The 26,313-nt window shown below is 40.4% G+C and overlaps 1 protein-coding gene across 6 annotated transcripts; it reads right to left on the minus strand.

The window, feature by feature from the left end:
* Positions 1-1,297: 1,297 nt before the first annotated feature.
* grk6 (G protein-coupled receptor kinase 6) lies at positions 1,298-25,903 on the minus strand. 6 transcript variants are annotated; one of them, XM_061703413.1, is made up of 18 exons: positions 25,600-25,900; positions 22,801-23,201; positions 21,233-21,328; positions 18,263-18,375; positions 14,015-14,092; positions 12,844-12,944; positions 11,981-12,073; positions 11,487-11,550; positions 9,786-9,926; positions 7,354-7,544; positions 7,237-7,274; positions 7,006-7,095; positions 6,700-6,908; positions 6,339-6,476; positions 5,451-5,588; positions 5,224-5,362; positions 2,007-2,145; positions 1,298-1,648 (listed from the first exon to the last, which is right to left on the minus strand). In XM_061703413.1, exons 3-18 carry the CDS (start codon positions 21,282-21,284, stop codon positions 1,534-1,536), a joined length of 1,839 nt encoding a protein of 612 aa, XP_061559397.1. In that variant the 5' UTR covers positions 21,285-21,328; positions 22,801-23,201; positions 25,600-25,900; the 3' UTR covers positions 1,298-1,533. The 6 variants fall into 6 exon arrangements, with proteins under 6 accessions (XP_061559397.1, XP_061559395.1, XP_061559394.1 ...); XM_061703411.1 differs by lacking the exon at positions 22,801-23,201 and having other exon boundaries at positions 7,354-7,466; positions 25,600-25,903; XM_061703410.1 differs by lacking the exon at positions 22,801-23,201.
* Positions 25,904-26,313: the final 410 nt, after the last annotated feature.

Raw genomic sequence — 26,313 nt, forward strand, 5'->3', positions numbered from 1 at the left:
ATTGTTGTTGTTGTTGTTGTTACAGTATACAGGCAAGAATACATTTAGAGTTGCGCGCCTCCAGTTTAATAACGCATTGTGCCACTACATGGTGGGCGGCACTCAGCTCTCCTGGGATGGATGTAGCGTAATTAACAGCAAGAAGATGAGGCTTGTTTGTATATTGCTACTCCCTGTCTTTTAAAGTCGCAGTCGTTTGAACATCTATTCTTAGTTCCGCTAGCCCGTCTATGGCATTTCACATTATGTGTTAGCCCACCATAACGCAAACCCTGACTTTCATTATTGTATGTTTTGGGTGAACATTTTGGTGTTTAAATTAGGACTGTCACAATCTAATCTATTTAGAATTGATTATCCTATAGATATTCTGTCGAGTACCCCCCAAAAATGTTTTATTTTTTTTCTCTACTACTAACATGCATTTTATTCTCACTTCTGAGGGCTGGACTTCTATCCTTAGAGAGTGTATGGCATAAACTCTGTACAGAATTTGAGCCAACTGGTTAGTATTTTAGATTAGCATTAGTGGGCTAGTTATTACCATTTTTTTTTTGTAACTACCATTCAGATCACTCATACATCATGTTATATATATATATTACACATCTACTAGTGTCTTAAAAATCACTTACAGATTTTCCTCTGTCATTTTTGGCAAAGTTCATCAGTGGCCCAACACTGTGCGTCTGCGATAAATGTCCGTCTGATGGTTCCACTTTTTTGGTGGGGGGGGGGGGGGGTCCCGGTGGAGCTTTGAGGCAGAAATTCTGCGTCGGCCTATAATTTAAGTCGACTTAGCCGAGCTTAGAAGAGTTATTCGCTAGTTTTTTTTCCAGCCGTAGTTTAAATATATGTTTACATGTCGTGTATCAGTTTTTAAGTGAAACTAACTGGGAGTGACATATAAACAGGTAAAACTATAATTTAAAAAATGTATACGGCCTCTTCGGGACCCTAGTGAGGATAAGCGGTACGGAAAATGAATGAATATACTGTCTCCATGATCGCAGATTTTTACAGATCGAGGGTGGGTCTGTAACAGATAAACGGGGGCTCACTGTAGTTCTTTTATATACATATATACAAACATACATATATATACACACACACACACAGACGCATTCTGGACAGTTGAATCGCATGGCATACTACATGAAGCGAAGGTCATTTTCTCCACGGTAAAAAAATAAGTAAATATAAAAACATCAGAGGACTTCACCTTGAGGTCTTTTAGTGAAGCCAACAAATTAAAGACACACGGAGTAAAAGTTGAGTAAACTTGGTCACAGCAGTCAAAAGTCACTCGTTTTATTCCCTGGACAAAAGGAGGAGGACTTTGCCCTCTCATACTAAGTATTATTGTCACTGTGCCCTCCAGCAAGGCACTTTTTTTTTTTTTACAGCAGGTGATTATTCCGCTCCTCTTGCTCTAGGGAGAGAAAAAGCCTCAGCCATGATTTTTTTTTCTTCTTTTTTTTAAATAATAAAACACATCATTATTATGGCTATGATGAAAATACATTCAGATATTTAGAGATCTACTATCTTCAAAATAGAAATGTGCAAAATGTTGTAAACAAATATGGTGTGTGTGTCACAGCCTGGTTGGCTCCTCGTCGCTGTCACTGCAGTTGCCACAGCAGTCCTGCAGGGGGCGGGAGAGTAGGACAGCAAGTAAGACAACGTGGTACTATAAGTGTCAGATATCAACACTCTCCTGTTATAGTGAAACAATTTTGAGGTGAGACCAGAAATATGGATTATCTCTCTTTATCTGTGCCTGGCCTGATTACTCCTGTTGTTAAGATGGCGCCTACCAGTGTGGTCGCCACGGTAACGTGCTCTCTAGTATTGTCTTTGTTTTTGTGTTTTTCGTCCGTATTTGGAGACCTTACACGACTCACTTACACAAGGGGAGACCTGCTAACCATCAAGGAGGCTACTCCGGACTTTCTGTCACCAACTTTCGAATATCCGCTCAGTTTTTTCCGCGAGTTACTCACCGGAGCGGCGACTGCGGTTTTCGGCGCATGGAGACGGAAGCGGCGCCACAGAGGGAAGCGAGCCGGCATTCAGGTGAAACTTCGCAAGAGAGGACACAGATTGGCGTTCCCGTCGATCCACCTCGCGAATGTACGCTCCCTACCCAACAAAATGGACGAGCTTCATCTTCTGTTAAAGACCAGGAAAGACTTCGGACGTTCCGCGGCCATGTGCTTCACGGAGACCTGGCTTTGCAAAGCTGTACCCGATGGCGCCGTCGTGCTTCCCGGCTTCAACATTCATCGAGCGGACCGCGACATGGAATCATCGGGGAAAACGAAGGGCGGCGGGATATGCCTCCATATCAACGACAAATGGTGTACGGACGTCACGGTGCTCAGCACACACTGCAACCCGCATTTGTAGTCGCTATTCTTAAACTGTAAACCATTCTACTCGCCACGCGAGTTTGCATCGTTCATACTGGCTGGAGTCTATATTCCGCCTCAAGCTAACACGAACGCCGCATTGCTAACGCTCGCCGAACAAGTCAACGAAATTGAAAAAAACCACCCGGACTCACCCCTCATTATTCTCGGGGACTTTAACAAAGCTAAACTCAACCACGAACTCCCTAAATACAAGCAGCACATCGACTGTCCTACCAGGGAAAATAATACTTTAGACCACTGCTACACTACGGTAAAAAACGCATACCGTGCTATACCTCGTGCAGCCCTGGGCTCGTCTGATCACTGCTTAATTCACTTAATACCAACGTACAGGCAAGAACTTAAATGTGCGAAGCCTACAGTGAAAACAGTCAAAAAGTGGACCAATGAAGCCAAGATGGAACTTCAAAGCTGTTTAGACTGCACAGACTGGAGTGTCTTTGAAAATTCAGCTGGCAGCCTGGATGAATATACGGACATTGTCACATCCTATATCAGTTTCTGTGAAGAGGTTTGTGTACCAACAAAATCATTTCGCACATTCAACAATAACAAGCCGTGGTTCACTGCTAAACTTAAGCAGCTTCGCCAAGCTAAGGAGGACGCATATCAGAGCGGGGACAGGGCCCTGTATAATCGAGCTAGAAACCAGCTTACTAAAGAAATTAACATTGCAAAGAGGATCTATGCAGCAAAGTTGGAAAAACAGTTTAGCGCAAACGACACTCAATCAGTCTGGCATGCATTCCAATCGCTGACTAATTACAAGCGACGATCCCCCCCAAGCTGAGAACAATAGCACACTAGCCAACGACTTGAATACCTTCTACTGCAGATTTGAAAAGGACAGTTTCACACCGCACAGCCACCCGGCCGCACCCGCGACCACAACCGCACCTCTGACTTCTGCGTGAACCATCCATGAACTGGATGTGAGACGCATCTTCAAACAACAGAAGATTAACAAAGCGGTAGGCCCGGACCATGTGTCCCCATCCTGCCTCAAAGTCTGCGCGGACCAGCTCGCTCCAGTCTTCACTCAGATCTTCAACAGATCTTTGGAAATGTGCGAAGTTCCATCCTGTTTCAAACGCTCCACCATCATTCCAGTCCCCAAGAAACCTGCAATCTCTGGTCTGAATGACTACAGGCCTGTCACTTTGACATCTGTGGTCATGAAGTCCTTTGAACGTCTCGTGCTGGACCACCTCAAGAGTGTCACAGGTCCCCTGCTGGACCCCCTGCAGTTTGCCTACCAAGCGAACAGGTCTGCGGATGTTGCAGTCAACGTGGGACTGCACTTCATCCTAGAACACCTCGACAGTGCAGGGACCTACGCGAGGATCCTGTTCGTGGACTTCAGCTCAGCGTTCAACACCATCATCCCTGATCTCCTTTCAACCAAGCTTCTCCAGCTCAGCGTCTCACCTGCCATCTGCCAGTGGGTTTACAGCTTTCTGACGGGCAGGACACAGCAGATCAGGCTGGGGGAGGCCACCTCATCCACACGCAGCATCAGCACTGGGGCGCCCCAAGGTTGTGTCCTCTCTCCGCTGCTCTTCTCTCTCTACACGAACGACTGCACCTCAGCGAACCCGACTGTCAAACTCCTGAAGTTTGCAGATGACACCACTGTCATCGGCCTCATCAAGGACGGTGACGAGTCTGCATATCGACAGGAAGCGGAGCGCCTGGAGCTGTGGTGCGGCCGACACGACCTGGAGCTGAACACGCTCAAGACTGTAGAGATGACAGTCAGGAGGCACACGTTGTCCAGCTGCCTTGTGTCAACCGTCGAGACCTTCAAGTTCCTGGGAATTACAATCTCTCAGGACCTGAAGTGGGCGACCAACATCAACTCCGTCCTCAAAAAGGCCCAGCAGAGGATGTACTTCCTGCGGCTTCTGAGAAAGCACGGCCTGCCACCGGAGCTGCTGAGACAGTTCTACACAGCGGTCATCGAATCGGTCCTGTGTTCTTCCATCACAGTCTGGTTTGGTGCTGCTACAAAAAAGGACAAACTCCGACTGCAACCGACAATCAAAACTGCTGAAAGGATTGTCGGTACCCCCCTACCCACCATTGAGGACTTGCACGCTGCCAGAACTAAGACAAGGGCATGCAAAATCCTCTCTGACCCTCCGCACCCCGGTCACCAGCTCTTCCAGCTCCTTCCCTCAGGTAGGCGCTACCGATCAACTCAAACTAGAACCAGTAGACATTCCGACAGCTTCTTCCCTCTTGCGATCAACTTCTTAAACACCTAACCTATAATTCCATTACAATAAGCTGGCAATTTTTTGACTCGAGTTCGTTGTCACACTGCTGTGGGGCCAATTATGTATTACTCGTGCACTCACTGTAGTTGTCTCGCCATGCTGCACTATTTGCATATACTGGCCACTCATGCCAGAGTAGCATCTGTTCCATTTGCACACTGATTGAGGAGTATCTGTAACATTTGCACAACCGACATTGTCCCAGATGATCGCACTACTCGTCACTTTAAACCGCATACACTCCTTGAAGTCTCAGCGCCCTTTGCACAATGGTCATTGCACCGGACTATTGCAATATTAGTCATTCGAACTGCTTTAAGTGCTAGAGGACTCTGCATCTTTTTGCACAATTGTTTTTTGTCAATGTCTTTATGTCTCCAAAGTGTTCAGTAAATTGACTGTCTGTTGTACTAGAGCGGCTCCAACTACCGGAGACAAATTCCTTGTGTGTTTTAGACATACTTGGCAAATAAAGATGATTCTGATTCTGAAATAACAGCGCTTACCCACCTGTCTGCCAAACAGTCGCTGTAAAAGTCCCTGTTTGGGGGGCGGAGACGGCTGTCTTCGCCAGTCCAGGTCCGGGGGCACGGCTCCATCCGGGTAGAAAACGTTGAGCTCGGTGAAACAATCCATCTCTATCATCTGCAGGACAAAACAAACAAAACAAAAAAAGCCTTGAAAATGTATCGAGGAAAATTTGTATGCATTTTTATTCTGGACATAGCGTCACCTCATCCTGCCAGGGAATGGAGACGCTGCCGGTGGACACTTTACTGTAGAAGGACTCGTCTTTGGGCTCGAGCTCCACGCCTTTGACGGTGGAGAACTGCTCGATGTCCAGCACGTCTTTACAGTAGATGGCCTGTGGCTGCAACGTGGAACACAACGTTGTTTAACATCTGCTATCGAGCATTTTGCCATAACGTCACACGTACTTCCAGGTGGCAAAAGACCGAGCTTCTGCCTAGCGCTGCGGCTAACGAATATTTTTACCATCGATTATTCTATCGATTAGCCCATTGATTATTCGAGTAATCACATCAAAAATGATTTTGTGTTATTTAACAACAATGCCAATACAAAATACAGTATAGATGGGAGGTTTTCCACTTGGGGTTGCCATCCTCATGTTCTCCACTGTAGTAAAGCAATTGTAAGTGCAGCCGGGTCTTTCCTTAACCACCTGTGGAAGGATTGCAATTTGTTCTAACTAGCGGTGGTAGAGAAAATAAAATTAGCTAATGATGTTTACTGTAGATGTGCGGTTGTGTAAGACTCTTTCGTCCTGCCTTGTGCTTATTTTTACGTGAGTCATTAGTCCGTGTCAAAAAATGATCACCGCAAAATCCCGATAGAGATAAATCTGCAATATAAAATTAGATACCTATGATTTCAAAATACATGACAGAGCGTGACCACAAAAAGTCAACTGCGATATGGAGACGGATGATTGTAATCGTAAACGTTTTGGAGTATATCTGATGGTGCAACCCCAAACACAGCAGTTTGGTTTTTTTTTTGTTTTGTTTTTTCATAGTTTCACTTTTCTGACACCTGGAAGTATCCTGGCGCGCTATTTTTGACAAACATTATGAAATGGTTTATTTGAATGACTTGCATCCGGAATGAAAGGCGCCTGCAACATTCCGGCCTCCAGCCTTTTGAAATTGATGGAGTGAAAGATGGGATGCGCTTTGACCTCCGAAGCGCTGCTTCCCTGGCAGCCCAGTCTCGCCCTGGGATCTTTTGCCAGCAGCTTGAAACCACAAGAAACAAAGAAAACATTGTTCTGGAGTGAAGCAGGGTATACTTCAAGGAACAATCGGGCTGAGTTTGAGAATTTGTCCCCCCCCTCAAAGAAAGTCAATGATAAGAGGTAGTTTTCCATGCCATGTTCCCTCACGTTAAAAGAAAAAAATTGGCAAAGATGTAAAATAAAATAAAATGTGTGCACCCCGCTTAACTATCCATCCACTCACCGCTTTACAAAGCGACTTGGCCTGCTCTGAGAATTTTCCGGAGTATTCTTCCTGCACTTCCTTGACCAGCCGCTCCACCTCCTCCCGCTTGATCTTCTTCTTCCTCTGCTGAAAGGGCGACTGGCCCTCGATCATCTCGTACAGCAGGCAGCCCAGCGCCCACCAGTCGGGGCTGAAGGTGTAGCACTCGTTGGTCACCACTTCCGGAGCTGTAGGCGTGAAGAAGCCCAATAGTGATTTGGACCGCCACAGCTGTCATTTAGGTTTCCAGTAGAGGGAGATGGAATGCGAGTGGGTTCTTCTTACCCATGTAGCCTACCGTTCCCACCCGGCCCTTTATGGTCTGGCCCTCTGGTACGTGGACGGCCAGACCTAGGTCCGATATCCTGATGTGCCCTAAAAAAAAAAAAAAAGCCTCAAAAGTCAAACAAAACCTAAAAAAAAATCTTTAAAGACTTCGGTAAATCTCACACAACTTAACATGCTCCTGTACATTTAATAAAGTTACTACCCCTCTCTATAAGTTTGCCGACTCACCATGGTCATCCAGCAGGATGTTTTCAGGTTTTAGGTCCCTGTGTGACAGAAACATAAGTATAAGACATAAAAAAAAAAAAAGTAAATCTGTCCAGGTTGGATTTGGAACATCCTCACCTGTAGACGATGTGCTCCCTGTGCAGGTCCTCCAGGCCGCAGCAGATCTCGGCCGAGTAGAAAACGGCCCTCCTCTCGTCGAAGCCCGCCTCGCCCATGTGGTAGATGTGGAACTTCAGGTCGCCGCCGTTCATGAGTGTCAGAACGAGACAAATTGTGTCCTTGGTCTCGTAGGCATACGCTAAACTCACCTGGAGATATGCATGAGACATGACTTGCATGAGACAAGACTGTTCCCCAAAACAGGATCCTTTCAGCAAGACAAGAAATACGTTAAAAAGAAAAAAAAGTGTACTGTAATTTTTCATCTCAGGGGTATTTTGACAAAATTACTGTGAAAATGTGCAAACTATAATACATTACAATACCTCTAATATGGAGTAGTGATTCAGTTATGAATTTATGAATTCAATAAAACAATTGAAAAAAGGACATTGTGTAATGATGATGTGTCAAGCTAAATACCCAGGGGCTACAGGTCGCACATCACCAAAAACAGTTTATCCTGAATTTAAAGGGGCAAAATAAAAAAAACAAACTGGCTCACTTTTCTTTTTCTCGTGACCACACTGGATACAAGAGGGATTTGTTACCCAGTTTGTTGTAACAAATACTATGTGTATGCAAATATCACTGAATTAGTTCTTTGATGAAATTGGGGCCACACGTTAGCGATTGGGGAAGCACGTACGGAGGGATTAGAAATGGCTCTAGGATGCATCCCTGAGGTACACCTGGTGTATTATTTGACCTATTTAGATTGAATTTTCACTCAAAATACTGCCACTTGCACAAGTGACATTTTACTTCTCTTAGCTTTTTCCTCATGGTCATGCTAATGTTAGCCTGACCTGCCTTAGCTCTGTATGATGAATATGAGAGTTTGTTTTTTTTGCTGCAGCGGGCCATTTACTTTTTTTCTCCTGACCATGTGAGACTTTGTTACCGAATTGTCGTCACAAAACCTGCTACCTTTAGACTCCTCTTCGAAAAAAAAATATTTTAAATCTGAGCTTGCTCTGTTGCTTGCCATAGTTGTAGATACTGCAATAATATACTCTGCATTCTCCACTTTGCTGCAGCGCTGTCTACTTGCTGCCCTCATTCTCCTCTCAGATAAAATTTATTTTCCCGAATCCTAGCTTGCCCTGTTTTTGTCCCTTAGCTCTGAACTCTCCAGTACTACACTCCGCAGTCTCCATTTGGCTGCAGCCCTCCATTTGTTTACTGATCTCTTCACGGATAAAATTCATCTTCTTGAATCTGTAACTCAGCTCTGGACTGCATTACTATATTCCACAGTCTCCTTTTTGTTGCAGTGTTCCATTTTACTTTATGCCCCTCAGTCTCTTCTGAGATAAAATTAATTTTCTTAAATCCTAGCTTGCCTTGTTGCCGTGTCTTAGCTCTGGACAATGCAGTACTACTGGTATACTCCGCAGTATCCAACTGACTGTGGCACTCTGTTTACTTGCTGCAGTCTACTCTTGGCTAAACTCCATCTCCTTTCAACTCCTTGCTGAGGCTTAACAAATACAGAACATTGTTTTTGTCCGTTAGCGAGTCTCGTTCTGAACGACGGGTTTACTGTGGCGTATTTTTACAGACTAATGAGTCACGTAGAAATAAGCGTGAGCCAGTTGGAAAGAGTGCGTATAAGATAGACAATGGCCCAAGTTTGGGATCATTTCGCACAAAAAAAAAAAAAAAAAAAAAAAAAAAAAAGGATGCAATTTTCCCCCAAGGGGATCTTCAAAGAGGGAACACTTTGTCCACTTGAACCATTTGGGAGATTTTTCTTAAGTTAGCAAAGCAACATATGATATATCACGTCTCGAGTGGTGCCATTAAAACAAGCTGAGGCTCTCTTTGATTCTTCCAATGTGACAATCTACACTATGCTTTGATACCATCAAGAAAAAGAAAAGTATTGCTTAAGGTTGGATGTGGCACATCATGCGGGCCCGAGCTGCAGGTTGAATAAACAAACGCACTCTAAAACCCGGAGACAAAGAGATGGATTGAAGTGAGTCAAAGTGCGCCTTAGCCTCATGGAAACGGTTTGCGACACTGAAAAGTTATAAATTAAAAAAATAAGATAGCTCCCTTTTATTATGTGAGGGTTCAATCACGATCCACTTTTTATTGACACACAAACATTTCGGTGCTAGTATCACAGCCCCATTACAGTATATTGCGGATTTTTGAGTGAGAGCAGGCGCTAAGGAATACTTAACATAAATACTAATACTAAAAAAGTGTGTTTTGTTGAAAGCATGTAAGAGGGGTTGATATATGGTCTGTCTATAGCCCAGATTTTTACCTATTGCGGGTGGGTCCGTAATGTATTCCCCGTGAGAAATAGCGATTCCCTGTGTATGAAATTCTATACAAATTAACTGATAAAAATGTATTAACTTTTGATGGCTCACCACAAATCTGCTGTTGACTTTCTCCAGGATCTGCTTCTCGTTGAGTGCCATGGACTCGCCTTTGCGCTTCTTGATCCTCTTCTTCTCCAACTTCTTGCAGGCGTACATTTTCCCCGTGGCCCGCACCTGACACGCACACACCTGGAAAACAGCAGCTCGTCAAAAACAAAGCGGAGGTTTTATTCCAAAAAAGTATATTTAATATTATTGCAAGCAACTGCAACATTATGAACAGTTTCAATATTAACCCAGCCCCTACAGTAAATGTGTACTTAAATAATGACTCAAAATGTATTGCACATAAAAGAGAAATATAAATGCTTTAGAAAAAACTATTTTAAAAGATTAAATGAAAATGTATTTTACTTAAAAGTTAAAAACAACTGAACTGTAAATAACAAAAGTACCGTACAATACGGTTATAAATAAGCCGCAACGAGCTAAAAATATGTATTTATGGTGGGAAACTGCAGTAGCGCGTCCCTTGTAGCCTTTTCTCATGACCCTGTCCTCGGAGAAGAAATGCATCACATACAGAAAACCCATTGAGAGGTCAAACAGACGTTAAAGCAAGTTGAATGGCACATAAAGATCACTATCTTTGATATTAAGGAAACGTGGATGAATGGGAACTTTGATGGAAATACACAAATGCGTCACAAGACTGCTTCTTTTATTGATGAAAAACAAAAACTGGCACAGTATACAATAGCTTCATAAATAAAACTAACTACATGGAATACATTACGTGGATTGCAAATGTAAAGTCATATTCTGTAATTTCTTGTTAACTAAAATCAGTTTTACGCTGACCATAGTTTCATTTAATGCACTGCAAACCCGTGTTTCGCAGTTCTATATGCAAAAACGCAATTTTGGTTTGAAGAAATGTGAATTTAATGCATATGTATCCCGATGGGCCACAAAACCTATTAACACATTGATCATCAACATGGGACTAGTGAGGTTTATGTACTAATTATTTATTTATTATATTTATTTATTTTACACAAAATACATCAACACAATGATTATTAACAATTTTATTATATATGCATCATTATCATCATTTGCAACATTTTAATATTACATTTCATTAACATATTTTATAATATATTCTCTTTGTTCTTGTGATTTAGTATTTATTTTTATTTATGGTATTTGATTATTTTAATATTTCATTGTATTTTATTATTATTTATACTCCAATGGGGATTATCAACACTGAATTAATAAATTAGAGACTTTGATTAATTTAGTATTTATTAATTTTTATTTTGTATTTTTACATTTTAATGATATAGTACATTTAATTAAAATATATCTATGCATTTGTTAGACTTATACTCCAGTAGGGCATAAGTTATCATCAACATATTATAACTTTTTTATTTGCATCGTTAATTTTTTCATGTTTTTTTTATTGCAATTGTATTGCATTCAAAATATGTTGCATTCATTTATTTATTTTGCACTCCAATTATTAGATATTATAATCACTGAATTAGTTGTATTTAATCATTTTTATATATTGTATCATATACATAATTATTTGTACAATATTAAAATTATTATATTACATATTATATCATCCATTTTATTTAAAAAAAAAAAAATGATATTATACTTATAGTGTAGTATGGGTCATGTATTTTCAAATGGTCTTCTTTTGTTGTTTTAGACAATGCTGCATTGACTTACCTCTCCAAATCCCCCTTTCCCTAAAACTCTGTACTGCCTGAACGTATTCTTTGTCACTGGTTGTCTGGAACACAAACACACAAGCGCAGAAAAGTCAGTAGTTTAGTCAGAAGTCATTGATCACACACACAACCAGCAGAAAAAATTGCTCCTCATAACCACGTCATAGTCATCCATTTAAAGAGAAATGAGCGAGTGTTTGGTTTTTTTCCCCCCTTTAAACGGGTAGGCAGGACCGTTTCAGTAAGCAACACATGAATCTGTGGCACATTCACAAACACAATGGCAAAAAGGCAAATTGACGTCCCTTTCTGATGTGAACGACGTGTCTCCGCAGGCCTCCTTGCCTCACTTCATATCATTACCATCACCTAAAAAGCTCCAACATGATGCAACTCACCTCCAGGCTACAACCGCGCCTTGTTGTTGTGAAAGTCACTTTTATTTTATTTTATTTTTGCTACTGCTGCTGGGGGGGAGGGCGGGGGAATTACCTCTCCAGCCATTTCCACTGGAGGAACCTGTTGTAGTACATGCTGTCGAGGTAGTCTGAGAAGGGCGCCACGCTCAGAAGGTCATGGATCAATCTGCAAGGGAAATAAAAAAAAAAAAAAATACTACTTTTACTTAAAATGTTGAATTAAAGAAAAGAAGAACACATTTTCATAGGCATTTTTAAAACGGGTCAATGTGACCTGCTGCAGTCGTATATGGATGAATAAAAATATCGATATATTATTGATTTAAATAATGGATGGATAAAAATGTGTCGTAAAAAATATTTAATCGAAAGAAAAGAACTAGATCATTCCAATATTTATTTTGATTTTTTTTAAACTTAAAAATGGGGCGATGTGATCAGTTACGTTTGGTCATTTCAAAATTAGATTCATGAAAATGTATTTAATAAACTATTAACTAAAATAATACATTAACAAAAATATGTTAATATTTAAAAGAAATAAAGAACTACATATTTCTCACATTTTATTTTCGAACTTAAAAATGGGTCAATGTGACCAGCTGCATTTTAAAACTTGAATAAGGAAAAACTAATAAAGAAAATATATTATTCAGCCATTAAACGAAGTAATAAAAAATGTAATAAAAAATCACTCATTTTACAAAGAAGTATTATTATTAGTTAATATTAATTAGAACAGATATTGTAAAAATAAAATAACTAAATATCTTCATTGATTATTATAATTTTTTTTTTAATGATTTTTTTTTTTTTGAAACTGCATCAACTGGACCCGCAATATAACAAGAAGGTTAATTAAATACAAAGGTTGGAACTGAGCGGGCCCCATAGAACCAGTGGGCACCTGCACCACTTCCACGAGTACGCGCTTACTTGGTGCAGTCCTTGAAGAGCTCCTTGCACGCCTCCTGCTGCAGCCGCTCCGCACACCGGGCCATCGTGGGCTCGTCCAACTCCGGCACGTAGTCCTCCGACTGTGACGCACAAAGTTCACGAGGATTAACAAAGCAGACACTGAGACTCATTCATTATTTTCGGAACAAATGATTTTCATAATGATAATGAAACTGTTGTGTTCTTGAATTCGACTATATAATGCGATTCTGACCTGTTTTGCTTCCACCAAGCATGAAAAGCGAGAGGTGAGGGGTTATGTAATGAAAGCTGTTTTTATTTTATTTTTATTTTTTTTGCTTGACAAGTGAGTCAGTCATAAAAGCAAAATTTCTCATTGTCATGAAATTTTCTCGAGCAGCGGCGCACGGGACAATTTCGAATCTGCAGATTTGCAGTGCAAATCCAGTTAAAAGAGACAATTGACTCATTTTTACTTTTCTGTCTGTTTAAATTTGCATTCATTTCCAACGTAACAATATGTTTACTATTAACTTGTGTGTGAAGTGTTTCTCATGTTTAGGGGAGCTTAGTGTCTTTAGTGACAGCTTTTAGTGTCTTTTTTCACCTTCATCTCTTTAAATAATATGATATAACAATAATATACTGTACACATCAAATTTTGGCCAATTGAAACCCATGAAAAACTACTCCGTATTTTTTTTTTATTACGTGTTTTATACCGGCTTTTTTGAATCTTTTTGAATCTGAAAAATTAGTTTGTTTGCGACCACATCATTTATCAATTTTCGGAGAGTGGAGCAATTTCACGTAATGTTCTTAGTCTCCAAAAGATAAGTTTAATGGCGAAATGCACTATCATAGAGTAAATGAATGACGCAAAATGGATTTGAAGTCGTGGAGAAAATACCCTTTGCTGACCATGGAGAAGAATTACAATTTCATTCAAGAAGTGGATGCTACCTCTGCTTGCTGTCAAAAGACTGTCGTATTAGCAATATAAGAAAAAAGGTGGTCATGAAAAAAAATCATGGATTTGATGCAATTTAGGAACAAAGCAATTGGAATGGGGAAATACGTATCGGGAAGATGTTAATATAACCCTTTCTGAAATCTGGACAATCCCGATCTGAGAAACTAGGAACGAACAAAAAAAAGATGAAATTGTGATGTGACTTTGGAGGGGGACCTTTGGACTGAAGAAGACGTCGATGAGTTCTTGACCGCATTCCTTCCTCTTCTCGTCACGCGCTACTTCGTACTCCGCCTGCAGGGGGTACAACACAAATTGTGTATTTTCCAGGAAACGGCTATGACTCTTGAAATGTAAAAAAAAAAAACTCAGCAAAAAATTCCTTATATTTATCATTATTATTTTTGCATTTTATATTAAATTGTATTCAGAGAAGATTGAACATAAATAATAGCTTAGATTTATTTAGACATCAATTTACCCAAATATTTTTTCAAACCATGTTTCAATGGCAGTACAAATGAATTCATCCATTTGTGTGTCTGTAGGTGCTGCTGTTTTGGTGAACAAATGAGTTTGTGTCTCGTGTCCGTGTGTGAAAATCTATGAACTGATTTTTAAAATTAATTTCAAAATATTTAAAAATACATCATTCAAAAGGGAAAAGAGGACATAAATAAGGCCAGCAGAAGAAATTATCGTTAAAAAATGACAAGGTATTTTTTTTAAATAGTTCGCAAACTTCTAATACGAACATAAAACATACTAAATGTACAAGTACAAAATACTTGGCTAATATCATTCTATCATTTTAATTAAAAACTGGACTTAATGATTCAATTAAAACATTAAATAAAAAGTGTATCAAAATAGATCAAATGCTTAAAAGTTAAATACAACAGAACTGTACTTAAAAATGTACTGTACTGGATTAAAATAAAATAAGCCACTCTAACAATATGTACAGTTTGTATATTTAATTCAGTAATTTTCAAAAATATTAAGATTTAAAAAAAACAAAAGTTTGTTTTTATCATGAACAAAAAATAAGGTGGATCAAAAGAAGTTGTCTCCAAATTTTAGAAATATATTTCTTCATTTTTTTTTTCTTTCTTTCTCTCTTTCTTTAAGAGAGATTTTTTTTTAAATCCACGAATTGGCTAAAAAAAATTTTTTAAACTGAAATGGGCCCCTGATAGGAAAAATGGAAAAATATTCTAGTGATCAGCAGGTGGCAGCATGCCAAAAAGTTGCCAGCCAAAAGCAGAAAACGGCCTGGATGCCCCCTTTTTTTTTAAAATGTATTTTTATTTTTTTTTATATAAACCCACTACAGCCACCATTTGTCAACCCGAGTCTGCCCGGAAAGCCTCCAAAGTGCTTCCTCCGAGCGACGTAACGAGCGGGCCAGCGAGCGGAGGCTAAGTGAGATTCGCTCGCGTTCTCCTTTTACCGTCTCCGTCTGCAGGCCCCTCTGAGAGAGGCGGGCAGGAAGCGGTCACGAGAGGGGTCGAGGAGATCTTTATTACGAGCTGAGAGTCGTTAAAGCCGGCCAGTCAGGCTGGAGCCTCGCTGATGCACCTGCTCTCCTTCATATCAATAAAAATGTTGCTTAATGATCATAAAAGATCCATTCATTATTGAATAGCAAGTCAGGGGTGAATTGGAAGGAGCTGGATCAATATATTGACTGACCCGTTTCAGGCCGCCGTGGACAAAATGGGATGGTCGTGGGACAACGCGGGCGGACGGGATGGCAGGGGCGGAGCCAGAGGGTGGCCTGGGTGGCCACCCGTGACTGAAACTCCGCCACCCCGATGGTTATTATTGCGATGCAGAAATGCACTGCGTCTGTAAACTGCTCGCTCACAGACACATTTTCCGCAATATGAAGAAATACTGTATTTAGTTGTTTGAGTTCACTCTTTCCCCCCCCCCACCCCCCTTGTACAAGTCAACTTGGAATAATGTCTCCTTTTAATAAGAACGAATGCATTGCTTTTACACAAATTGAACCGCCATTGACCCATTTTGATCCATAATTATTTTTAAACTACTTATAATTGTGGTAACACTTTTAAATGGTTATCCATCAACTGATTCACCCCCCAACCCTCCAGCTGTCTTACACTTGAATCATTGTGCGCTAAAGGGCAAGCTTGGGAACAACTGGAACACAAGACGCACATGCAACAGTAAAAAAAAAAAAAAAACGCTACTACATCGCGGCTCATCGTTCGCGTCGACACTCATCACAGATGAGAGATTTAAGCGGTGTTTTTTTTTACCGTACACAGGCAAATCCAGATTTAGAGATGCCCGCCTTGAGTGTTGTACAATGTTGTGATGCAAGATGCCAGGCAGCGTCGAGGTCTGCTGGAAGACATGCAGCGTAATAGAAAAAGCAGAGAAGATCCCCAACTAATCGTCGTCGCTCCCACAGTGCGGCGAACAGGTGCCTGTGAGTATTGTCTGCTCGGTTTGTATGTATTGTTGCTCCGTGTGTATTATTGTAGCTGCTGTTTGAAGGTTTATAATTACCATGACGTCTATGCTAATTCTTGTTATCCCATCTACGGCATTTTACATCACATGTTAGCGTTATATGTTAGCATTAAGATAGAAAGAAATGATATGGCTTGGATGAACATTTTTGGTGTTGAAAACACAATTCTCTTTTGTTTTATGTGAAGGTGTTCCGTGTGTTTTTATTCCATCTCACACGGAGCAATGCGGTCGAACCCGAGTGGACCGGACCATCACAAAAAGCAAATGATGCCTTTTGATTGGTAGTAATCTGTGACGTTGCGATGCCATGCACGGGTGATTAAAATGTTGAATCGCTGCAAAACCAGCGGCCGACTGATGGACTACTCATGAAAATAGTTGTCCGACCTCGCACACTGGGCCAGAGTTCAGTCGAGTTTGACCGCGCCGCTCGGTGTGCGGCAGGCTTTAAAGTAGCAGCCGTTTGAAGGTTTACATAATTGCTGTAATATCTGCTCATTTCCATTCATCTGTATATGGCGTTTCCCTGTATATGTTACCATTAATTAATCAGTTTATTTGAAAGGGGACAATGCAATTTCATAAAACACATGAAATACACATGGTTAAAAAAGCCAGAATTAGCCAGAAGGCTAGTTTTCATCTGTAGTCCCCTGGCCATGATGTAAAAAAGCAGTAAAATACATCTACAAGACAATATAATATAAAACAGGATACATAAAGACTTACTATTAAGAGAGAATAAAACCACAAATCATTTGATCAGAACAAAAAATAAATAAATTAAAAAAAAATGAAAATTACAAAAATAAAAACATCATAACATACTTGTCTTTTAGCGTTGGCAGCTATAGGTGTTAACTAACCACATTTTCAGTTTTTTTGTGAAGGCTTTGTATGTTGTAAGCAGTTTAACCTCCTCAGGTACTGAGTTCCACTCACCAGCGCTCCTCACTGACCAGGCTGACTTACTGAAAGTGCTCCTGCGCAGAGGAATGAGACAGTCACCTCTGACAGAGCCTCGAGTGACACGCTCAGAGCTGTTTCTTTGGCTGATGAACTCAGCCAGAGGAGCTGGAGCCAAATCATGCAGTACTTTATAAATCAAATTTAAATCTGCAAATATGTGAAGACTGTCCCAGTTTAAAAGACTGTATTTTTTTTAAAATTGCACAGTGATGATAGTGCCTTGGTTTTTTATCCATCACTTTAATTGCTTGTTTGTACAAAACTTCCAATGGTTTTTTTGCATTCTGACCAGCCTGGGACCAACTGGTTATGCAATAGTTGAAGTGACTAAGAATCATTGAATATAAGTAAATTTTTGCGGCTTCAGTAGACATTTCATTTCGAATTGCACGAAAATTTGCGAGGTTTAATTTGATATTTTTACACAATTTGTCAATATGGGCTTTAAAGGAAAGCTGTGAATCTATTATTAACCCAAGATATTTGTATTGGCTGACAATTTGCATTTTTTCTCCATTAACAAGTGTCGGGGTCAGGTGATACTCTATTTGTTTTAGTGAAATACATGCCTACAGTTTTAGAAACGTTTAGCTGTAGACAGCACTCCTGCAACCAAGTTGTGACACAGGACATTGTATTAGTGAGTTTAGCAGCAACAGAATCTTTGGAGCGACCATGAACAAAGAAAACCGTGTTAAGATAGCAGACTTTCGTTAGACAAAATGACAAGGTTTGGTTGAACATTTTGGTGTTTAAATATACAATGTTTAAAGTGTGAACCAGTCTTCTTTTCATTTACTCAGTGATGTTATAAGTTTTAGTGTGTTTTAATAAGTTTACATGTATTTAAAGCGTCTTGGAGAGTTCAACCCCCTCCCAAAAAATGATGGTCTCTCTATATTGCGGATTTTCAACTATCGCGGGTGGGTCTAGAACACCCCCCCCCCCCCCAAGATAAACGGGGGTTCAGTCTATATCAAATCTTACCACCCGATCCAGAAACTTGACGCAGCGCCTCAATTCGGGTCGGGTGTCGCAAAACTGTCGGAAGAGTAAGCGCCCGATGGGCTGACGCTCGCACAGGCTGCTGTAGTCCTTCTCTGTTGGAGGATGAGGGAAAAAAAACAAAAACTTATAATTGATGCAACTAATAGGCTACATTCTGTCTCTAAATGTCACTTATGTCGTCATAGAGCCACCAGACAGTCGTTCTGAGTGTCAGGTCGACATTCAGCGGTTTTGTCTCGGGTTGTTTTCAATGTTGTCCTTCCAGGATATTAACCGAGATGTACTAATTTAATAATACACTATGTTTATTATTGTGGGTGTAGTTTGCGGTTGTCATGATCCAAAGCATACCACACCATGTCAACCATTGAAATGCTTGAATAGGATTCTTTTATACAGATGAATCAAGGTGAACTTGGATAAGAATGATGGGAAAAGAAACGCAGGAGAAGGAGAGGGAAAACTCATGATCCAAAGTACACCATCATGTGTCAAATATTGAAACATCATAAAAAGCTTTCATTGATTCAGACGGATGAAATCAGGGGCAACTTGCCTTAAAATGATGGGAACAGAAAAGAATGGTGAAGGAAAAGAAGAGCTCCTGATTATCCAAAGCATACCGCATCATGTGTCAAATTTTTTTTTTTTTTTCGTTTTTTTTTTTAAAGCCACCAATGTTCAGGAATCACATTGGTATGGATAGAGAAGTAAAGGTCAACTTGAATCACAATCATGTGAAGGAAAGGAATAGCCCGTGATCCTAAGCATTACCGCATCATTTGTTAAACACTGAAACATCTGAAAAAAAAGACCAAAAAGGTCAACCAAACCATATACGGTAATTCCATCTAATGAATGTACGCAAGCTTAATGCGAAGATAAAATGCAAAACGCCATAGACGAGCTAACATAAATTAGCATAGATGTTCCAGTATTAAAATACCTCTTTACAGTGTTGTACTTCATAAAAATATTCAGAAAGAACATAATGAAATAGAATGTTAATAATTCACCAGTTTAAGTATCATGATAATTCAATGGGCATTGCGATGCACATTTTGGTGTGTGTGCCTTGACCGGCAGCGGATGGTCTAATATGATACAGACATAAAACGTCTAAACAGTGTTGGGAAAGTTCATTTTTTTACACGAACTAGTTCAAAGTTCAGTTCACTGTTCCAAAAATGAATTAGTTCAGGTCATAGTTCATATTTCAAAATTTTGAACTAAGTTCACCATTTCAAAAATGAACTAATTCATAGTTCTCTCTTGTTTTTTTCTCAAGGTTGCTGTTGGGCTATTCCCCTTAAAATATTGGCATTTCATTTCCCCATTGTTCCCACCCATTCAGTCCACGCTAGTAGCCAGCTGAAGGGTTCACCCTACAATCACAAAAACTCGTTGCTTGAATGGCCTTGTTTAAAATGAGGAATTAAAACAAAAAGAGGAATTTTGTCCTTAATGTGCAAAAAAAAAAAAAAAAAAAAAACTATCACAGGAACGGTGGTGCACCTCGCAGCACTGTTCATGAATTGAACTCGTTCAGGTACAACACTACATGTAGATTTGATGATGAAATATAGATGAAGACCACAGCAACTAAGCTCCAATAATATTTTTCGCAGAGGATAAACGGTTCTACTCCCATGATATTGTTCGTGTTCTGTCTGGATGTGTTGTTTGTGTTCAAATATAAGCTGTTAGCCTATCTATGGCATTTTGCATTGTGTGGAGCAGACTGTGTTTTGGTTAAATGCACATGTAATTCTCTTAGTTTTATTTTTAGTTTTAAAGTAAACTTCAAGTGGGAGTGAGAGTTTTTCGCTTTCTGACAAACTGCGGCTTGTGAAGTTGCTGCCACCATAGCTAGTGCTCGTAAATGAAAAAAAACAAAACATTAAATAATCGGCCGAGTGACGGCTCGTATCTTGAAAAAGATACCGTACTTCTACGTTTAAAAAAATAAAATAAAAAATAACACAAGCATCTGTGTAAAAAAATCTATATCTATATCGCTTCTTACAATAAAGAGCATGTATGAAGGGATGTTTGACGTCTATATGTTTCATTGTTTGTTTTAAATTGTTTTTGTGACAGTTGCTTCTTGGAAAAGCATTATCGGCAATACAGTATATTGAGGACTGACAACAAATGGCTACCAAACTTAAGTACAGTGCGCGAGTACTTTTTCCACCTCTGTCCATAGATCACAAGAGGTGTGATGTACATGGTCAAAAATGCAAAAACAACTGCACAGAACAAGCTGTACAGGTGAGGAGAGGGCGGTGGGGGGAGGGAAGTTTGTCTCCCTACGGTGACATTAGTGAAGGTTTCAATGTAGAGTTTAAGTCCACCTGAAGAGCTCCTTGGTTGCGCAACATGCGTGCTGTCATACGAAGGAAAAAAAGAAGAAGAAGAAGCAGCTGCCAAACAAGGAAGTTGACGGTTTCCTGCACGTCTCTTTCTCAAGACCGTTTAATACACTTCAGCTTTCGAAATAACAGACGCACCAAGATGTGTATAAACCTCCACAGGCAAGGTGGGGTGGGATTGTACATGACAACGTTTCTTATGCTCTCAAAGTACGTCCTTCCGGCCTCGGTCAGTCATTAGGTGGCCATTTGACTCATTCAAATTCAAAGCTCATTTGCATGGCAGCCTTCGAGAGTTATACGGACATGAGAGCGCACGCGCCTCGCAACCTTTCAAGCGGAGGAGACTGCAGTCAACACGACTAACTGCTGTTTAAAGGACACAGCCTTTTTTTTGTGTGTTTTAATAACATGCCAGTGACATGCTTTTTGTCACAGTACCCAAAGATATAGAATTACAGTAGTGCCTTGAGATACAATTGAGCCGATTTACAAGTTTTTGGAGATACGAAGCATTAAGTCCTGGGGTGTTTTAAGAAACAAATATGAGCCGGTCAAATAGTAAAAGTCTTACCGGTGGCTTGTCGCAGCTCTTCACACAAACTAATGTGTGGGAACTGCAGCATCTGCTTCCACTTTTTGCTCTTTCCTTTCCTGTTTCCACCGCCTCCTGCAAACAACACCAACAATATTAATTATTGATATCAAATACTGTAGATGATAGCCAATACTGCTAAAAGCAAACTGTAAACGCTGGATAGAAACGCCTTAGTGCCCGCACTTTTTATGAGCACACATCTCAAAAGTGGAATGATAAATGTAAACGGCACGTTTTACATTTGTTTTTATCAGGTGTGCCATGGGAAGCTATCCAATTTCACTTCATTGGTCTGAAAATTATTATTTATTTACTGCAAATAGACAGACGAAACAATTTCTTCCACTAGATAGCCAAAGGTGCAATTCACGTGTATCCACCCACGTTGTCGTTCATACAACAGACAATTAGTTTTATGTTCAATTAAACAGGCACAGATTTCACATTGAGTAACACATTTCAGAGTAAATAAATACGAGATCATCATTATTTCGGTATATGGACCGGTACTTTGTGTGACATATTTGTGTGGTGGTGTCCTGCGAGATTTTTATAATGTAAAATATGTGCCTTTGCTCACTCAATACAGTAGCGGTTGGGAAACACTTGTCTAAGTTGTCATAAGTGTCACTTTTTTTTTTTGTGAGCAGATGTATAAATAAAGTACTGTATAACCATCAGGAAACATTGTGTTTGCTTTTTCAGGACCGAAGTTAACATCAGACTGCAATGGGACTCGGAAGTGAGATAACAAACATGGCGATGACGCTGCAGTGTGACATTGACTGACAAACAATGTTGAGAGCACTGTAAAACCCCCATTCAACATGGAGGACATATTCCAGACCCACCCATTTTAGGCGGAAATCAGCAATGTAACGAGACCATATAAAATAATATTTCTATAGTTCTAACCCTCCCCACCCGCTTTAACAACATTTAAACCTATGAAAACACACTTTTTAAAGTATTCTCTATTAGTTTGCTCAGATAGTTCCCCAAAAAAGAGGAAAAGCGTGCTTGCTTCAAGCTGTTTATTGGTCACACCCAGTTGAAGTTTACTACGAAACTGACAAATAAAAGAGAATTAAACGCCTGGCATGTTGAGGAACAACGTGCTATTACAATTGCCCATAACTTGTACTATAAAAGCCCATAAACAACGATCACTGAAACATTCCAGACATAGCAGGGCTGCAAACTATGAACTCCGACATAGCCGGGCAAGCCCGTACAGGGGTTCTGGGTAATCAAATATAAGGCTGCTAAAGGGCCGCAAACTATGAACTGCAAAATATCTGGGGAAAACTGTACAGTGGTTTTTGCTAAATAGATACAAGGCTGCTGCTATTTGTGCCGAAGGGGGTTCTGGTATGCACACAGAGCACTATACTCTTAATGCGAGCAAGATGCAACATTAAAGATGAATATCGGCCAAAGAATTGCAGACAAAAGTGAGGTTGTTCCGTGTATCCGTGTGTGGGGGCAATGTTGAACAAGAGACAAAGCGTGTGAAGAAAGGCAACATATACAGTGGATATCACCTGAGAAGGCTTTGACGAACTCCAAGGCATAGCGTGGCGTCCTGCGTCGGGCCACTCGTTGCTGAAAAGAGGGTCGACCGAGGCGACGGCATCGAGGTGGCGCTTACTGCTTTGTTTTGCAAGCTTTTTAACATCACCGGTTGTAAATCTCATTGAGAATCAGTGCCAGGCTGAACAGCCAGTGGTTGATCGAACTAACTGGAAGAGCGCCTCTGCCGCTATTCGGAAGCATCTCGCCCCGAGTGACGGTCACGCTCGGCCTTTAACTTTGAGTAGATTAATGTACGGTACGCAAACGTAGATCTTACGTGTCCTTTTCAAGCGCCGTCATTGTCCTAGTCAAATAGGTTCAGTCTGTTTTTCAACAGCCATTCAGAATTTGACCCATTTGTTTCGTTTCCCTAGTGGCAGAAAGATAGTTTTGTTAGTGCCTTTCTTAGCCAGGTGGGTAGAATAGCAAAACATTTTCAAATATGAATATTGTTACTGTAGAATATCAAGTAAAGTCAAATATAGTCCTCCAAATAATTACTTGAGTAAGAATGAGTAAGTGATCAGTGGGGAAAAACTTGTCAAGTGACTGTTGAGTAACTTCAGATTATTATTTTTTTAATCAAAGCGTGAACACCAAATCAACAAAAATATAAAAATATGAATTTGCAAATTCAGATATTGCCCATCTTTGTAAAATAACCAATGAAGGCAAATTCAGCCACCAGAAATGGCCTTGAATTGACGATTATTATTATTATTGTGGACTTCTTGCAAGCTAAAATGCGGGCATTTTTAGGCAGACACAGATGACAGACAGCACATGACATACTTGTTCTTTTTTTGTACTCTCTAAGGTAAACATAGATTTACCTTAGAGACTTAGTGTGCGATCGTGTGACTTCTCGGCTCTGTTTGTTTGGTGAAATGGAGTCAAATTTCTCTGGTGGTCAAGTTGGATTGGTGAACCAGAGTTATGTGACAACGCCTGAGGCAGACGTTTCTCTGAGAAACCAAAGCAAATAGATCGTGCAAACAATAATAGATTCAAAAAAATAAAATAAATAAGTAGTGGGTGGAATTTAGCTCAATGTAACATAGTAAAAGTAGCCTTTCTTTTTAACAAAAAAAAATAAAAAATCAAGTAAAAAGTATGTTGCATTAAAACCACTGATTTTCGCCTACTCGTACAAAATTAAACCTGAATGGTAAACTACTTTGCTGTTCTAGCAACACTACTAGGCGCAACTAGTTAGGCGTGTGTCACACACTAGTGGCACCTAAATGCCTCCCGGAAGTAGTTGTCCTACTAGCACGCCAAAGTTGTCCTACGAATGTGCAGAAATATCATTGTGGAAGGCAGAAGTGGGAAAAAAAGTGTTACTGGTGAGACACAGTGGTTCTACTAGCGCAATGAAATGTCTTACGAGTGAGGAAAAGCACTGCTACTAGTACATGGACTTTATCAAGGCTGTCGTCGTAACACAAGACTCAAATCAGACAGTGAGCTCGTACCCACAAAGTACAGTCTGCTCACTCTCGACATCCTGTTTCGCAAAGTGACAGGACAATGCTGCAACATCAACCCGGAGAAGCTTGACACTCATATTTCACAGGCAACCTGAGTCATTCTGAAAAACACGATATTTCCGTGTCGAATCAATAACCGGGTGCTAAACGGTCAGGTTGTGCATTATGTTAGTGTACAGGAAGCGTAGACGTGAGGGAGGTGACAGGAAACATCAAATTGCGCAGTTTTCCAATGGAGTTCTGTACTGTAGCAACGTTATTGACAGTCGAAAGGCGTCAGCTTTCCTAGTAATTTCAATAACTGCATTTCTATGCCAAATCAATAACTCGCTGCTCAATAGTCAGGTCCTACATTCTATGGGTTTATAGGAGACCAATTCAAATGAAAATATAATGATGTCATATCAATAACTAGATCGGGTTTTTTTTCCTGCTGGGGATCATTAAAGCATGATCTTATCTTAAATTGTCAGGCGGTGCATTAAATGAGTTTATAGGAGTACATAATAGGGAGATGATCGGAAACTTTCAATCGCTCAGTTTCCAAATGGAGTTCTGCAATTGAGGTACTGACAGTTAACCCTATTTCGTAAAAGGAAGACAGTAATATGGAATTTAAATAACACCAAATTTGATGCCGGATCAATAATGAGGTGCTAAATAGTCACGTGGTGCATTATATCGGTGACAGGAAACTTTTGATCGGTTTTCAAACGGAGTTCTGCACTTCACCAATGTTATTGACAGTTGGAGGACATGAGCTTTAATAACACAGTAATCAGGAATTCACATAGCACTACATTTATCTGCCGAATCAATTATAAGTTGCTAAATAGGCAGGTCGCGTATTGGTTTGTTGTAGGAGTACATGTTAGGGAGCTGATAGCACACTTAATTAAGCGGTTGTCAAATGGAGTTCCGTGCTTAAGCGATGTTAATTACAGTGGGACGACAGGAGTTTAAATAGTGTAATGATCAAGAATTGAAAAAAAATAAACAGGCCGAATTAATAACCAGATGCTACATAAGCAGGTCGACCATTTAAGTGTATTATAGTTTGTGTATATATTACGGAGGTGTCGGCATACTTTAAAATGACTCTGTTTTCAAATACAGTTCTGCTCGTCAACAGACAACTGTCGCTACATCATTACGTATTGACTAGTACTATAAAGCAAAGTCTTAATCACTGACCAGGGGGGCTGTCCCCCACACCCACACTACACCTTGTCCTCCAACCGACTAGCCGAGCTGTCAATCCGCCATCTCCATCCTCACCTTCCCGTGCTTTCAGTAGCACCGTGTTGGCTACGATGTTCTCCAGCTCCATGTTGGCTCTGTGTCGAATTTAGCAGCGGCGACGCCGGGGCACAAGCTCCACGACACCGAGCCGCCACCCCCGCTCGGGAGGGTTCAGTCCTCTTTAAACACACACCGTGTACCACTTCCTCCCACCGGCCGGCTCGAGGGGTGGAAGGGGATGGGGGGGGGGGGGGGGGAGAGACTGAGCTCTCCGTCTTTGCTTTCCCACCACAGCCCTGTTCGGTGACATCCGCACTTGAGCGCCCTCCTCTTCGTCCCCCCCCCCCCCCCCCAGTCGTGCCAAAGAGCAGAAAAACATTAACAGACGTCTCACTCGGTGCTTACTATAATAAATAAATACAAAGTAAACAAACAAATAAATACATACATACAAATAAATAAATAGGATGAAGATGATTTATAATAATAATACCAAAACAAATGCACTGCACAACTGGGTTGGTTCTATCGTTATTATCATACTCACTGGTACGCGAAAAAGCTTTTGCTGTTTTCTCACCTTTCTCATCTTGTGTTACCGTCAAACCGATAAAGATGCAGTAAATGTACTGTACAGTATGCTTATTGTCATACTTATATTTGCTAATATTTGTTAGCATTAGCGTGCAATTTCTTTGAAGTTTGCTCTTTTCTTAGATTTACAGCCGGTGTTACCGCCACTGACAGTCA

Source organism: Phycodurus eques, chromosome 17 (assembly GCF_024500275.1).
Source record: "Phycodurus eques isolate BA_2022a chromosome 17, UOR_Pequ_1.1, whole genome shotgun sequence".
NCBI lineage: Eukaryota > Metazoa > Chordata > Actinopteri > Syngnathiformes > Syngnathidae > Phycodurus > Phycodurus eques.